This window comes from Pavona decussata, unplaced genomic scaffold (genome assembly GCF_977016875.1).
Source record: "Pavona decussata unplaced genomic scaffold, jaPavDecu1.1 SCAFFOLD_391, whole genome shotgun sequence".
Lineage (NCBI taxonomy): Eukaryota > Metazoa > Cnidaria > Anthozoa > Scleractinia > Agariciidae > Pavona > Pavona decussata.
The window spans coordinates 545,551-560,000 of NW_028145763.1; the positions used below are offsets into that span (position 1 = coordinate 545,551).

Here is a 14,450-nt window from a genome sequence, read left to right on the forward strand (position 1 = left end):
ATCATCAAAGACACGAGACAAAACATTTTTGACCTTGCACGCAAGTGTTTGTTTATTCTCAGTTTTACAAATCCCTTAAACCCACTGTTTTAAGCCCCTTATTATACTAACATGCAGTTGGTGCGTTTTTGAAGGCCATTGTTGTTGCCATGGATACTCTTTGCAGGTGCGATCACTCACTGCACCAAGATATACCCCATTGCTTTGATACTCTTGTTGCCATTATCTGAATAAACAGCAGCATCATTCCCACATGTGTTGCTGTTATCATGCTTTCCTGTTGTACCAAACCCAATTCTGGAGTCACAGGTTGTGCAGACGTTTTCATTGTTAGCAAGGAAACCGATTCTTGCTTTGGGAAAGCCAGCTATAGTACACTTAGCGTTGAACCCCTCCAAGTTGCAGTATAGTTGTAGGGAAGCTGAAGGCCCAATCAGTGACTTCCACGTGTCACGGCCCAGTGTGGTGGCTCTGTATTGACCGTCAGCGATCAGTGAGTACAGGGAGCTGGCCGTCTGGTTGATGGCAGCAAAGTTGATTTTGTTGTCGACCATCATCCCAAGACAGACCTTGGTAAAGGGAGTCTTCCAGTAGGTCGGCAGCTTGGTTTCGGTTTTGTCAAGCCCGGTCTGCCCTCCTTGAGGGTTATAGCTTTCTTTGTTACTCCAGAGAGAGGAATCGTAAGTGAAGGTATCCTGAAATTAAAGACAGAAAAGACCTCTTCATATAAGCAAGAAGAAAATGAAGAAGCAAAAATGTGGCAGAATCTAGAAAGAAATGAACCTTTGCACCATCAATCTTCATCGCCAGCGTCCATCCACCACTACCACACTCAGAATTTCCCATTTCACAGTAAACAGCAACCACTTCCGAACGCGGGTCAAGCCTCAGGTCGTACACGCCACTCGGAAGTGACCTGAAAATAGAAGCACGAAAGAATCTAACTTCTTTGGATCTCGGCGTATCCAAACTAGACCAACCCAGTTTTCTACTGAGTGTTTTACTTTCGTTCGCTATCTGACTGCCTAAAACGATTACCTCCGAAATCACAACAAATGATTCAACTGGCGCTGCGACTTTCAAAACTAAATTATCCATCTGTAAACTGCATTTTCGCATAACAATGATCAAATATGCTGGCTATTTACAACAACAAGTCGACTTGCGTAAAAAAAATTAATGTGCCACACATGCCTAAGATAATACTACTCAACACGAAAAAGCTTTACGAGCTATCAAAGCCTTCAGCTGTTTCTTAAAGACAACCAGTTCGTTGTGGCATGGCTGGTGGCAATCAGATCTTTCACCGAGGGTAGGGAGAGATTTGGTGTTAGGCACAGGAAACAGCAGTTCAACATTGTATCTACGCTAAAAGACAATGCGTATTGTTTTTTATCTTAATAAGATCAAAAATATACATGGTAGTAGTAGCCGTAAAAAGCCTTAAAGGGTAAGTATCACGCGAATTTGATATCATTTCAAAACCCAAAAATGTTTGTCTGCTCCAGAAACACAAACATCATTGCATAGTTTTGTTATAAATTATTGCCCCAGTACAATAAAACTGTCGATGAGTGCCTCTGGATTGAATGTTAGGCTAACGTTATTTTTAAGTTCTCGCACTAGAACAGACCACGAGTTGTCCCGATCCTTTCAACTGAACTGAGTTGATGTCTTTCCATTCGTTGTTGTAGAATTATTTTGTAGCTATGCGAAAGCCTTATTTCACAATTTTGTAAATAAACTGGTCAAAAACCCCATGATACTTCCCCTCTTAAAAGATAAAACCAATAATTTATTGATGATTTGATAGCGATTTCGTTTTGATTAGACCATACCGCACATGTACTCTGCTTTTGTCGCTACAAATTATCATTGACATCCCCGTTAGTTTACAGGTACCATTCAGTGGCGTTATGATATCCCAGAATAAAATTGACGCACTTTATTGGCGCTGGTTACATGTATTCGCCTTGACTTCTGATTGGCTTATTGTGCTATTTATACAACTTGATGTGATCGGCCGAATTATTTGGACTTGGTTTAATAACAGACTAATAACTAAGAAAGGGATGAAGAGGTAATTGATAGGCGCAGCCACAAATTAAATCTCTCCTTTATCGGTTAACTTGAACTCTCCGGAACATTGTACACTGTTCGACGGATAACAATATTTTTTACTAAATAACTTATAAGGAATCTAGAATCACTGTAATTTTTTGAAGGCCCGCGAAACTGTTTGTCAATTAATTCGTTCTGAATGTCGATTTTCTTTTGCACTAAAACTAGAAAAGGTTAAACGAAATGAATGTAAAAGTTGTCGATGTCCTTCAGATTGAACGATGCGAAGAAGAGATGTATACACGCCAATAATTGTTACTTGTTTTAGCTCAAATTAACTACGTCAGCCGGCTGCGCTTGTCAACTTACGGATATTTCTCGTACAGTTCGTTGCAAGAAGAGGGATCTGTAAAAAAAATGTGTTAGTGTAAGTTTGAAATTCAGAGATGTTACAAAATTCAAACAGCAAGAAAAATTATCGAGATGAGTTCTGTTTACCTGGGCAAATCCCTCTGACTGCCTTTTCTGCCTTAACCCTAACTAGAACGGGCTTTTGTTTGGTTTTCTGCTTGGGGCCGGGGAAAAGGGGGGATTATGCCCCCCTCCATAATTTCAGAAGAATAAATACTATGACAGTGACACTTAGAGGATAGAAAGTATGTCCGCATCGTGAAGTGATGACGTCATTTAAGGTGGTTATTTGGTCATTATTGCCAAATGGCGGCAATCTTGGCTGCGCCATCTTTGATTTCTGAATTTCCCAAAACTTCAGGAAAGCGCCAAAATTGAAGGACAAGTAACCAAGACCAATAAAGGAACACTAATATGAGCTAAACTCCCATAAACGTTATGGGAAAAGTGATTTTGCATCATTCTTAAAAGTTATTCTCTGAAGTCAAGTCAATCATCATTAACCGACCAATTAAATGTCATGCGGGTTCAAAGTCGCCGCGGGTATAATCAGCCCCCCTCCCCGTTCATCTCTAGATAGAGTTAAGGCTTTACAACGTCGTCTCAACGTTTCTATGGCTAATAAAAGAATATACAGTAGGGAGAAAATAATACACATCAAATTGCTTTCATGAGCGATATTAATTAGTTGCTATATCTGTACATGTAATACTTAGTAGTATAAGTGGAATGATGATTCCCACTTTTTGCCGAAAGAACAGTTCTAAAAACTTTTAAAATGCATAACAATGTCACGCCCATTTTATCGAAATTGAACTGATTATTTATCTCTGAAAAATGCGTGGTTGTGTGGTTTTCTTTTTGGATTTCAATAACCCTTGCTAAGATCTTCTTTTCCTCGCAGAGTCGCTGAAGCTTTTCTAAAATACCTTTGAATTAGTAGGCACCGTACACAAAAAATAAGGCCCAAGTTGTTTAAAGAGCAGATAATACTATCCAGCACATAATTTATCCATAGGATAGTGACTTATCCGCTGGATAAAGCTATCTGCTCTTTGACCAAATGAGGCCAGAGACCATCCCGAGATGGGTAGAACGTATGCGAAGTATCAAGAGCAAGCAGCGTCCTTAATGGCGCGAAAATTTTACTTCGAAAAATTCCATGCATCGACCAATTTTGCAAGATTTTTGCGCATTCTCGTCAAATGACCCGCAAATAATTAAAAGCATTATGGTATCACTTACAGCAGTTATCTTTGAAACACTGTGACGTCACACTTATCACAAGCGTCAGAAGAACAAACACAGTCTTCATGGTGAATGGCGAAAAAACAGGTCTGGATACTGAAAAGAAAGATTAAATAATTGCAGAAACAGATGAACCCTACTAACCTACTTTTCTGAAATTGAACGAATGAATGAATGATTTATTGCTTCCTTGCTTGCAAGATGAATGAACGAACGAACGAACGACTAAGTGAGTGAGTGAGTGAGTGAGTGAGTGAGTGAGTGAGTGAGTGAGTGAGTGAGTGAGTGAGTGAGTGAGTGAGTGAGTGAGTGAGTGAGTGAGTGAGTGAGTGGGTGGGTGGGTGGGTGGGTGGGTGAGTGAGTGAGTGAGTGAGTGAGTGAGTGAGTGAATGAATGAGTGAGTGAATGAATGAATGAATGGGTGGATGGATGGATGGATGGATGGATGGATGGATGGATGGACGGACGGACGGACGGACGGACGAACGAACGAACGAACGAACGAATGAAGATGATCATGAAATATCTCAAATTAGTTTCATTTTTATCGTTCAAATTGTTACCCAAAGAAAAAGTTCTCATCTTGAGCAACTACGTGCTGCTCACAACAGAAACTGTTGCAGCTGGTTGGCAGTTATTTACATTTGAACCAACATGGGTTCAACAAAAGAACCCGAAATTAAGAGTGATTATATTAGTCGATTGTCTTATAATTTCGATACTTATATTCTTTGTTGTAGTTTTTTGTCTTTGTGTTTTAAGTAGTCATTCACTTGCCATGAGGGCTACTTGTCTATCTACATGCTCAGTTTAAACAGACGTGGCTCTGTATCTTCCTTCACAAGCATTTTTTTACGTACGTGCCAGTTGATTAACATATAATAACATGTCTTACAATAACAAATGTTTATCGAAGACTTGCCGGGCAGCCACTGTCGTTTCTAAAAATTGCCTAACACCTTAGTTCGCCCAGACCAGCTTCATATAAAAGCCGGGAAAATTTTTCAAAAACCGATTTATGGAAATAGTGATCATGAATTGTTGGCTAATACGGCTGACATCGACTTATGTGAACAAGTTTTAAGAGTCTTTAAAAACCAAGCCAAACCAGGACCTAATATTGAAACTTTGGTTTTGGCCGTTAGGCATCGTAAAGAAATCAGGGGGACACAACGAAAGTTTTCTCTCAAATCCTTTGAAACGCAATTTTAGTCTATCTGGAGTGCCTTTGAAGCTCTGTAGGTTCATTTCAGGCCGCGCTACAATATTTTTAATCTGTTCGGTCGTTCTAGGGGAGGTTGAGTCTTTTCGAAAATACTAGGGCATCTTTGTCTATTTCCCGAAAACCTTAGCTGACATATTCCCGGCACCCGAAACGACATTTTTATCAATCCGAAAACACTATCAATCCGAAAACACTTGGCCTGAAATTTCCCATATCACGAAAGTTCGAGGTGAAAATTCCCTTTCACCGAAAATTGTGCGGGATCAAGGGCCTTCCGAACAGATAATTTACCTAAACGATCCGGCGCTGGTTGCCCTTGAAGAAATCAGATCGAGTGTTTCGTTGGCGTTTCGAGCGTCAGCCGGCTTCGCTAGAGCGTGAAGAAACACAACCTAAACCTCTGCAGACCACAAACAAATAATTATTTGTCGAAGACCTGCCATGGAGCCACTGTCGTTTCTAATAATTGCCGAACACCTTAGTTCGCCCAGACCAGCTTCATATAAAAGCCGGGAAGTTTCAAGAGTCTTAATAAGCCAAGCCAAACCAGGATATAATTTTGAAACTTTGGTTTTAGCCGTTAGGCATCGTAAAGAAACAACACAGATGCTAAACTCCAGCCTAAGCTCTGTTTTAAGTTTGCACGTGAATTTCGGGATCTTCTCTGGCGCCCGTGATATCAAGGCTCACTTCGTCAGTAGCTATGAAAAGCGATGTCTTGTGTAAAGAGAGGACATTATATTCTTTTCGAGAATTGAAAACAAGCAAATACTGACTGTAAGATGTTCGTGGAGCCCTCTCAGAGTATCCTTCAAAGCAAAATCTAAATCTTAATCTAAATGTTTTACTTGAAAAAGCTCCAAGTTGACGTACAAAGGGTTTACAAGACATCGTCATTTTGATGGTATAAAAGTTAGTTAGCCTTACCTCTGATAAATGTTTTTCAAAAGAACAAGGGGACAATCTTGGCTCTCTTGATATCCACTAAACGCTCTCTCCTGTACAGTCAAACGCAAACATGATGCATCTCTGTTTTATGCCCTCTGGTATCCAAGGTGCCTCATCTTAGGTACCAAAATTTTCAATGCAATCTGATTTAAAATAAAGTTATCGGCATGGAATCACCGTAATCTCTCTTAATTAATTGATCACCGGGGAAACGGGAAATTAGTCGTCACGGAAGGGAATTTTAAGGATACAAGAATAAAGCTGCAGTGGAGAACTGCACGGGATGTCTGCTTCGAACTATCTTTGGGTAGAGCCTGTGGAAGGAACACATTGGAATTGAAGCTATACAGAGATCATCCATTTGCCTTTCTCAGGCTGTCTATCTGCGTGCGGAAGACGTTTGGTTATTTTTATATTTTTTATCTTTAATAATCATCTTAATTTCACAACATCCATTTACACGCAATCCAACTTCCAATCCGACGACGTTTGGTCAGAATTTACTTATATTAATAAAAATATGCTGGCGCTGAGTTTCTAAACGGAAATATTCTTTGCCTTAGTGAAAATAAAATATTTTTCGACAAAGTTTATTAGGCCCTGATCTTAAAGGGGCGCATTCGATTAAGAGGATGCCTGTTATGCACTCTCGGCTCCATGTGTATAGGGTGCGTAGGAGACGCACTGGAATTGAAGCTGTAGAGATTATAATTTACTATTTGCGTGTCTCTCAAATTAGAAAACCGAACTTTGTTAGTATACCTCCGTGCCGCGATTAAAAACGTTATTTATATATAGTCATGATCATTTAAGCTTGCTATTGCCGGGTAGTTACAATATGTGGATATTTTATGAATAGAACTTTCTCTCGTTAATTTTAATGAAAATAAATTATGCCCTTCTCTTACATAACAAGGCTGATCACAAAACAATTACGAGATACAATTTTAATTGTATAACGTGTAAGATAAGTTTCCCATAGTATCTTTGCATAGGGGCTGTAAAAAGGCGGGAAAGGGTGAATTGGAGATAATCCGGCCATTCACTGTTATGACAAAGCGACACTTCCTATGTATCTGAGGAATTAACTAAGGAAGATCAAAATAACACCTATGCTTGCACGAAAGCTTGTTTATTTTGGTAATAACACTGTTGTGAGGTTTATTCATCACTGTTTTCATGTTGATTATGAAAATTACGGGTAGAATCATATTTACAACGTTTCGGTGTCCTCATGACACCATCATCAGGTCAAAATATAATGTTCAACAGATAACAAGAATATTAATGTTCAAGTTCAACGTTGTAAATATGATTCTACCCGTAATTTTCATAATCAAATCGATCACTTTATCATGCTTGTTTTCATGTTGTTGTTTATATCTCGGCGGTAACAAGTTTTCAATAAAATTTGCTGGTAAAATGTTCAAACCTACTAGCTCGTCTATTTCATCAATGGTAGGTGCTTTATGGACTATAAATTTTTACATTTTCTTTGCTTTGACGTAAAAATTAAAGCCAAAAATTCAAACAACCCGCCCCGAGAACAAATTTCGCGCACGGATATTACCATGACTACAGTTTAACTGAAGAAAGAATTTCTCTTTCAATCAGCACACGATTTGTACTTTATCCGTTTCCTCTCTCCAACAAAATGTCAGTATCGCGATAAAAAACTAAATTCGATTTTGAGACGGCATTACGACTCTATATTAACGGCTTTGGGAGAAAATATATTTTCTTCCAACTAGCCGTCAATATATATAAATCGAAGTCTTCCAAAGCAGATGTCTTAGACGGATATTTAAAATACGCTGGCAGAAAAGAATTATAAACAAAGAAGTCCTGATGATGGCTGAGATGGAAAATCTCAGTGCGGACGTGAGAAGGCGCAGATGGAAATTCATCGGCCACATCATGAGGAAAGAACCGGAAGGGAGACGAAAACGGGGCAGACCAAGGACAACATGGAGGAGGACGGCGGAGAGGGAAAGGGAAAAGGCTAAATGGAAGGATTGGAGTGAGGTACAAATTGCAGCGGCTGACAGAGCTGGTTGGTGAAGTTGTGTTGAGGCCTTATGTGCCACATGGCACGAAGTGGGTGGGTGAAGGTGAAGGTGATTGGGCTCCGCCCAATACGGAATATATTTTCTTTCGACTAGCCGTCAATATAAAATCGTAATGCCGTCTCAAAATCGAATTTAGTTTATAGTACTTTCTTGTGGTGCTGTTTATTATTCTGCTCAAGGTGGTTCTAGCTTTTAAGTCTTTGGATGAAATCCTAAAGTGAGTCCATTCAAATGAATGCTACTGAGTAGTTCTTTCCTGTGGTGCTGTTTATTATTCTGCACAAGGCGGTTCTAACTTTTAAGTCTGTGGATAAAATCCTAAAGTGTGATCATTCAAATGAAAGCTACTGAGCAGCTCTTTCCTTTGGTTTTTTTTTATTATGATGTACAAAGTGGTTCTAGCTTTTAAGTCTGTGGATGAAATCCTAAAGTGTGATCATTCAAATGAAAGCTACATCCTTTGGTGTTGTTTATTATGCTGTACAAGGTGGTCCTAGCTTTTGAGACTGTAGATGAAATCCTAATGTGTGATCACTCAAATGAAAGCTACTGAGCAGTACTTTCCTGTGATGTTTTTTTTATTATTATGTACAAGGTGGTTCTAGCTGTTGAGAATGTAGATGTAATCCTAAAGTGCTACCATTCAAATGAAGTCGACCGCTGATCCGTATCATTGACCTCTCCTGGATTTTCGTTCATTATTTTTGTTATGCTTTACATTTGCAAGGCGGTTCAAAGTTTTGAGTCTGTGGATGTAATCCTAAAATGCGACCATTCAGATGAAAGCTACTTCTAATAAGCAGCAATGTCCTGTGATGCAGTTTATTATGTGGTGTGCAAGGTGGTTCTATTGTAGCTTTTTGAGTCTCTTGTCTCTATTCAACCGTACCCTTGATCCCTGTGGATATTTTTTAATGCTCTAAATTGCAAGGTTGGTCGACATTTTGAGTCTGTGGATGAAGTGCCAGACCATTCAAATGATCTGTTTAACAGTCCTTTCAGACTGTGTTGCTACTCGCCCAACCTTTCAATCGGCCGTCTCTAGATCAATCCACAAGCTTTGACTATTCAAGCTATTGAACAGTCTGGTGCTATTGTTTACGGTTTAATACAAGTCTGTCGCACAGACTTTAGAATCAGCAGATACCATCCTAATTTTCAAGGAGTATTAACCATTCGAATGAATGCCACTGGCCCGGTTCTTTCTTGTGGTGCGGCTGACGCCTGAATCTTTTCAAAAATAATTTTTAAGTTTGAGCTCTGACACTCTAGCTGGAGAGTGTTTGAACACAACTCAAAGGGCCTGATACTGATCCAAGACGGAGTGCTTTCACCCAAGCCGGAATTAAACAAAGAACAATATAACCAAGAAAAATCATCAATGAGATGAAACATCATTTTCACTTTGCACGCATGTCTTTATTGATTCTCAGTTTTACAAAACCCTTAAACCCACTGTTTTAAGCCCCTTATAACACTAATTAACCGTTGTTGCGTTTTTGAAGGCCATTGCTGTTGCCATCGTGACTTTACTGCTGCAGGTTCCAGCCGACATCACTGCACCAAGATATACCCCATTGCTTTGACATGCACTTCGCCATTATCTGGAGACCCACCTGGCAGTGTGCCAGAATAGAGCGGTTTTCAGTTGAATGTCGTAAAGCCGGCGAAAACCAAAGAAATTGCTCTGACCAATCACAACGCAGTTGAATAAGACAATGAACCAATCAGAACCCGAAGTAAATACATGTCAGTAACCAGTGCCAAGCGCGGGAAAACGCGTGGGAGCAAGTCACGATTGGTTTTGGTTTTGGGAAAATGGCGCAAGTCAATCACAGCGTATAGTAAATAAAAAAGCAACCCAAGCAAATGCGAATTTAAATAGACACTTTTTCAAACAGTGTTATTTCAAAACAAAACAATTATTTGGCCCTAAACTAATTTGTACTTTGACACCAGGTGAAAATGTGAACAACATGCTGTGAACATTACAAAATCGCGCCCATTGAAACATAGTCTCCCTCGCAGCCGTTTTTTGGGCTGTCACGCAACGCTCCCCCCAAAAGAAGGGGGGAGCGTTGCGTGACAGCCAAAAAAACGGCTGCAAGGGAGACTACGGTAGCAGCGCCCTTTGAAAGCAACGTATTAAAGTTCGAACATCGAATGTGGTTGATTTAGGACCATTTCATTCAAAATTTTCGCTTGGAATCGCAGTATATTGCCGTAAAAACACGCTTCGTTGATTGAAAATTACATTTGCAGTGTGTTTCCGCCGTGCCGCTCGATATGCAAATTACTTTCAATTCACGAGCGACGTGTTAAAATGGGCACGATTTCGTAATGAAAAACCTAGCTATTCTTGAGAAAAGAAAACTGCTCTAAAGAAACAATGATTACTTAAAATCCCCAACAAAGTGTGTTTTGAGTGATCGTGATACAAAGTAGCTTTTGAAAACAGCGCACCAAAGTAACATATCAATTGAGGAACTGTCTCCCTTTGTACTGCGCATTCGTTCTGCGCAGCTCGAAATAGTCCTAGAATCTCAGGTTTCTTAAAAGACGGTACCCACTACTTAACAAAAAGATATTTTTGTGCGGTTTGTGAATTTGGAGGAAAAGCAGATCTTAGCAAGAGCTTGTTGCAGTCCAAAACGAAAACTGGGGGTAACAAATTTGATTGATCTTCAATCTAGACATAAAACGCCATACATTGTTCTATAAAATTACTGTAGCTTGATTATCTGCTTTTCCCGCCGCCAAAGTCATAAATTGCGCAAACGTAGTAGAGACACTATTCAATTTATTCTTTCTCCAGATGCTGTCAATCAAAACCAAACTGAAGTCTTACCTGTGTTGCTAATGGCAACATGACATTTTGACAACTTCCAAGCTTGCAACGAGGAAGAAAATATTACCGTTTCGGGGGAGAAAATATGACAAATTGTCCCGGCGCACTTGTTTCAGTGGTGACAAGCAATGCTTGTAAACTGTATGACGACGGTAAAAGTTTTTTGCTGCAGGTGAATTTTATCAATAATGTCAACTATGATAATTGCCTTTGTGTGTTTCGCCCTTTTCTTTTTTCGGCTTGGGGAAGGCTGAAAAGTCCTTAATGAAAAACTGAAAAAAGCGGAAAATTGATTTTGAACAAAAGCAAGTTTTCACTTTTAGTTTGAACTAATTAAAATTAATTTTAGATTTCTTAGAATGAATTCAATATATTTTTTCAATTTCACAACAAACACAAAAAGAACGAAAATTGGCAATGTTTGCTTTAGATCGCCGTCTCAAATATTGTTATTATCAGTATTGTTTTCGTAACGCTAAAAATTTAAGCTTGCACCGTCAGAGAATTATGTTTGATGTTATCTTTTTCTGTTGACCACAGCACCGGAAGATTGATTTCTTTATCATTATTATTTTTTTGTAGTTCAAAACTCAAAAATACTTTCTCATTTCGCCGGGTGACGTTTTTGCGCGCGTTTGTATCTTCGATCGTTTCATTCTCCAAGCGAGTTTAAAAAAGCAGCTTGCCACCATAGCGAGAAATTTGTTGAATTGTCAAGTTTATTTGCTAATAATCACATATAATCAGGTGCGTTTGTAAACAATTGTCAACCAAATAAATTTGCCCGATGTCTTTGAATGTCATGCTGGTTTCAACGGGGTAGTGGTTAGGAATATCAAAGACTGCTAATCAATGGTTAAGATAACAGCGATTATTTATTCAAACTGCACATCCTTATAAAAACAAGAAAAATTCAACTTAATCTATCCCTCTCGGGGAAAGAAATTTTAGATGATTTTTTCTAAAAACACTGATTTGTTATTTTCTTGTGTAATCGTGTTTTTTTTTTTTTTAATTCTTTTCGACAAGTCGACGCAGAGAGCTATAAATATTTGAAGACTTGGCCACTGGTCTTGGCGAAATAATTCCTGACTTTTTCGCGTATAATTAAACGCCGTCTAACTCCGCGAATAACTTCAAGCTTCATACACTCACGCTAACCTGCATGATCAAATCTTCATTTTTGATAGTGTAACGCAAAGCTTAAAGGGGAAGTATCACGAAAATTTACTGTCCTTTCAAAACCCAAAAATGTTTGACCGTCAGCAGAAACAACGAAATAATTGTCAAGTTTGTTAAAAATTATCACCCCAGTGCAATAAAACTGTCGATTAGTGCCTCTGGCCAGAGACAGGGTAGGCCGGTTTGGATTGAAACTTGAAAAATATTAGGCTAATGTTTTTCAAGTTTTCGCATTTTTGTTTCCAAAATGCGCTAGAACATATCACAAGTTGTTTTTTTTTTTCCAGAATTGAGTTGATTTCGTTCCTCTCGTCATTCTAAAATTATTTGGCAGGTGATTGAAGGTCTTATTTAATCATTTTTAACAAAAGATATTTTAAAAAAAAACCATGATACTTCCCCTTTAATCAAAGGAAACGCAACAGAACAAAAATCAAGTTCTTGACTATGGAAATGTTTTCACGCTGACATAAAAATCAATATATACAAAAGGGGTAACTCATTTGGCTTTGCTTTACAGAAAAAAAGGCGTTTGGACAGAGACAACCGCAGAAATTAAAGAAATTTTGGTGAGTGCTTAAATTTATTCAGAAGCCAACACAGACTGAGATGTGTTAATTTACAAGTTCTTCAGGAATCGTCCAGACATGAATATTCTAAGCTTCATCAAACATCATATATGTCAGTTGATATGTTAACGAACTTGTTTTTCTATTGCAAAGGATGCCAAATTAAACATTTCAAATCTCGATAAAAAATAAGAGAGAAAAGTGAAAAAGAAATATAAAGCTGGCTGAAGTTTAAAGACTGTAGTAAACTGATGGCATCTCACTTTAGTGCAGTTTCACTTTTTCGAGAAAAACCTTAGTTTGAAAAAACATTTTTTGCAGTATCAACCTTTTCAGCGCTTAAGATGATCATGATGCAATTTCTCCTGGAAATATTACATAAAATATCCAGCGTATATTTTGAGAAGAAAAAAATAAATAATCAGAAAAGGAAAGCACTTTTGGGCCAGTTACTTGTACAACATGGAGCTAGATGGGGCAGGGCGGAAGATTGTGCACTTGTACAAGTTGGGTGGGGGGGGGGGGGGGGGTGAAGTAAGCATTCTGAATTGCCCACCCTAATCTAGTAAACAGGTCTTTAGATAGGGATTTTGCACATTCGTCTAGAATTTTTAAATTATTATGCACATGCTTGATTAGCCGGTGCTAACACACTATTATGGTCGAAAAGGCGTCAGTCAGTATTATACTCCATTAGGGCGGTTTCCAATTGAGTGTCGTAAAACCATAGCCATGGCAATTACTCTGGCCAATCGCAGCAGATGTAAACACAACAACCAGCCAATCAGAATTCGAAGCAAATACATGTAACTGGTGCAAAGCGCGGGAAAACACGTGCGGCCAAAACACGATTGGTTTGGATTCCCATTGGTTGAGTAAGTGGCGCGAGTTTTGTTAACCAATCACAGCGCGTAGTAATGCAAAGCCAAATCAAACGTGAAATTACTTTCGACACTCAATTGAAAACCGCGCTCTATGCTCAGATAAAAAGTCATGATTTTAACTTCTACAGTAACATTTGTTTATTTTTAACACCTGTTTTTTTTTTTTTAAGCATAAGCGATGTCTCGAAAAAATCCTCCATCGCTCTGGTTTGGTTAGCATGGAACGAGTTGTTAGGAGTCGATAATGATGAAAAATAGCTAGAGTCCGCCATGTTGAAATGTCACTAGAATTGACAGTTTCTTCACCACTATTCCGGCATAATACTTGACTCTTTCGCCTCACTGTCACGGCTATTTTCTTATATTTTGGTTCAAACTGCTCAAATATTTTACTAAGAATCTCATTATAACATGAAATTGCCTTTACGACACCGTTAAAAATATATTAAGATTTTTTCTTCTAGGAATAACAAACTATAATCAGTTTTTAGCGACTTCACCTAAATATACGAGAAGAACATGGAAAAGTTGGCCAACTTTCTCAAGTTGAAATGAATTTCCATCCCGGCCATCCGCAGCTAAGTATAATTAATAGTACTTTCTGTGTACTAGTAGGGTTATTGTAAACAAAACTCGACCGTTATTTAAACAATTCCATTAAACAAATCGTTTTTTGGCTATTCATAGTGACACTTTAATAGGTGACAGTGCCCCTTTACTATTAAGCTCAAAATTACGCCAGCATAATGTGTTAAAGCCTATCTGTAGATCTTGTGAACACTATGAGATCAGTAGCCCAAATTCTCAAGGTTGACCTTACCGTGCAAGCTACTAAGCATTTTTTTCCTCTGGTGCCGTTTATTATGCTGCACAAGGTAGCACTTTTGAAGTCAGTAGTTTTAAAATCCTAATTTTAAAAGCGTAACCATTCGAGTGAATGCCACAGTACTATTTTTGTGTTGCTGTTTAATGCTGAATCTTTTTAAAAATGGTTTTAATTTAGAA

At 38.6% G+C, this 14,450-nt stretch overlaps 1 protein-coding gene across 2 annotated transcripts in view; it reads right to left on the minus strand.

Moving 5' to 3' along the window:
- Positions 1–23: 23 nt before the first annotated feature.
- LOC146451235 (putative skeletal organic matrix protein 5) overlaps positions 24–14,450 on the minus strand; it is a 20,134-nt gene continuing 5,707 nt past the window's right edge. Inside the window, exons 1-5 of one of the 2 annotated variants that reach the window (XM_085099241.1) lie at positions 5,873–6,024; positions 3,718–3,816; positions 2,431–2,467; positions 784–916; positions 24–695 (exon numbers count right to left, since the gene is read on the minus strand). In XM_085099241.1, coding sequence (XP_084955367.1) covers positions 177–695; positions 784–916; positions 2,431–2,467; positions 3,718–3,787 — 759 coding nt within the window. In that variant the 5' untranslated portion in view covers positions 3,788–3,816; positions 5,873–6,024 and the 3' untranslated portion in view covers positions 24–176. Of the gene's footprint in view, positions 696–783; positions 917–2,430; positions 2,468–3,717; positions 3,817–5,872; positions 6,025–14,450 lie in introns of those variants that run through there. The other variant, XM_085099240.1, reaches the window with a different exon arrangement.